The sequence below is a fragment of the Clupea harengus genome, chromosome 17 (assembly GCF_900700415.2).
Source record: "Clupea harengus chromosome 17, Ch_v2.0.2, whole genome shotgun sequence".
In the NCBI taxonomy this organism is placed as follows: Eukaryota; Metazoa; Chordata; class Actinopteri; order Clupeiformes; family Clupeidae; genus Clupea; species Clupea harengus.
The window spans coordinates 23,326,010-23,328,509 of record NC_045168.1 but is presented as its reverse complement, the minus strand read 5'-3'; the positions used below and the strand labels follow the sequence as shown (position 1 = coordinate 23,328,509).

The window sequence follows — 2,500 nt, the reverse complement described above, 5'->3', positions numbered from 1 at the left end:
TTTATGTGTGGTAATGAAGGCTTGTGTCACATAAACAGAATGAAATATATATGAAACGTATTACATAAATGCATATGAAAACCTAAAAAGACTAAAACGTACTAACCATTTGGAAGAACCTACACCAATGATACGGGAAATGATTTCATGTCTTCTTTTATGACCTATAATTGCTCATGCTTGGTGTATGCCTTCGTGTCCCCCTGTTCTGGTTGCAGCCGAGACCAAGATCTGTTTTAAGTACTACCACGGCGTGAGCGGAGCACTGAGGGCCACCACACCCAGCGTCACCGTAAAGAACTCTTCAGTGATGGTGAGAGCACCCGCACACACCTCTCTGTCCCTCTTTCTATCTCTCTCTGTCTCTCTTCCTCTCTTTCTCCTCCCTCTTTCTATCTCTCTCTGTCTCTCTTCCTCTCTTCCTCTCTCTCTGTCTCTCTTCCTCTCTTCCTTCTCCCTCTTCTTCTCTCTCTCTGTCTGTCCAACACACGTATGGGGGGGGGGGGCTAATTTCATTGACGCGCAACAAGCAAAGCAATGAGCAACGACCAGAGTCTGTCGTGTATGAACTAAAGCTATCAGGTGGCATGTGGGGCTGACCCATATTTGCGCTTAGGCTTTTGCTCTTGGCAAAAAAAATGTGAAAAATGATTTTGCCAAGTTATTAAATTAGCTTTGGTCTCTGCTTGTTGCTTGTGTCTTTGCTCGCTGCCCATCACACACACAGATGTACATACACACACAAAAAAGTTCACCTGTTGCTTCACTAATGCTAGTCACTATTACTACTCATTTGTGAGGATATGTTGTGCTTAATCTCAAAACGTCATAAATGGGGATTGTTGGATACCTAGATGGTGTTAGATGGGTCATTTATAGTATGCAACAGTATTCTAAAATAAGTCTTTATTGTAACAGTCCATTTCAATACATTAGATACATAGATGCATTTTTGATTTTGAGTGAATTTGTTTAAGATGGAAGTTGCGCTTTTCACAGGTGATGATGGCATGTGAAGTGGCCTAGGCAAGCCGTGCATGAGGAACATAATTGATGAAATGGGCTCTGTCTTTTACTTCTCCTTTGAAATTTCATTCACCGCTACAGAAGTGTAGAGAGAGGCACAGAGATGAAATGCATACTTTATCAATGACACTAATCTGACACACGAATTGCCATGGAAAATAGGTTGGCAATATTTAGATCTCTCCATTGTTCAGGGCCTGTCCTACATGCGCATTGATGCTCGGAACATCTTCAGTGTCTTTAGAGCCCAAGCATGAAAACCATGGCATCATTAGGTCGTGTTCACCTCCTGGGCACAGACAAAGGACCCTTAACATGCTGCACATGAAATGATGGAGGGATTGTAATCGAAACGAACGAGGGAAAGAAGGAGGGAAGGAGGAAAGGAAGGATGGAAGGAAGAAAGAAAGGAAGGAAGAAGAGGTTGCGTGCCACAGTGCTCTCAAGATTTTCCTTTTCTCCTCTCCTCCTCCTCCTCCCCCATCCTTCCTGCTCTCAGGTCTAGAGGAGAGAGAGAGAGAGAGAGAGAGAGAGAGAGAGAGAAATACAGAGGACAAGACCTTTTTGCCTCCAGCGTAATTTTATAGCTCTCTATAACTCCTTCCGCCCCACACCCCACCTCGTGAATCCTTAACTGGATTTATGGAGGATGAAGGAGGAGTTCCTCCACCCCCACCCCCAACCAACCCTCCATAAACTGCCCCCACCACCTTTCCTCCTTTTCCCTTTACAAAAGAGACCGTTCAACATACCAGCGGACGTACAATTGTACCATTTAACATCTAGTTTTGCCATCAATTTGCATGTAACTTATGAAGCCCTTCAAATCATACTGTAGGGTCCCCTGATTTCTACCTGCTCTAGTGAAGCTTGTTATCCAGTCATGGTGATTCCCTCCCAGACAATTATGGTGCTGATGATGTAATGATGGATGGAGTGCTGATAGGGTGGTGGGGGCTGGTGGGGGGGCGTGAGAATGTCACTGCAGTGTTGGATTGGAGCCTTAAAGGCTGACGGTCCACGGGGCGTAGCGGGAGGTCTTAAGCGTTGGCGGGTCATTGTTTGCATGTCGCTGTGGTTTAAGTACATCTAATCCAGTTACAATAAGCATGAAAATGCTCTTTAGCTTGAGTTACATTGTGGTAAAGAGGATTTGTTTCTGTCCATGAAGACGTGTTTGGTGACTGGGCCGTGGACAGAGTGTAATTGTCAATCACGCAGAGTGGCTCTTTTTCGTTGTGATTATCTGATGACAAGTCATTTCCATCTCTATAAATGATTTTCATCTGAGTAGAGGAGCTATATCACTACCAGCACTATTATACCCTTGCAACCCCATTTTTTAAAATCCCTTTTAAGCCCATTTTGAATATTTCATTAGAACTCCTCTCCCTGCAGCGCATCCATTAGCTCCACTGAGATGACACTGGCATCATACCCATATCTAATAAATGTCACCACCTAGCTTCCCACA

General features: G+C 44.2%; 1 protein-coding gene across 1 annotated transcript in view; it reads left to right on the top strand.

Moving 5' to 3' along the window:
• Positions 1-2,500, top strand: part of LOC105905191 (E3 ubiquitin-protein ligase HECW1) — a 74,963-nt gene that overhangs the window by 19,300 nt on the left and 53,163 nt on the right. Inside the window, exon 5 of the mRNA XM_042710214.1 lies at positions 219-313. Within this exon, the coding sequence (XP_042566148.1) occupies positions 219-313 (95 nt within the window). The remainder of the gene's footprint in view (positions 1-218; positions 314-2,500) is intronic.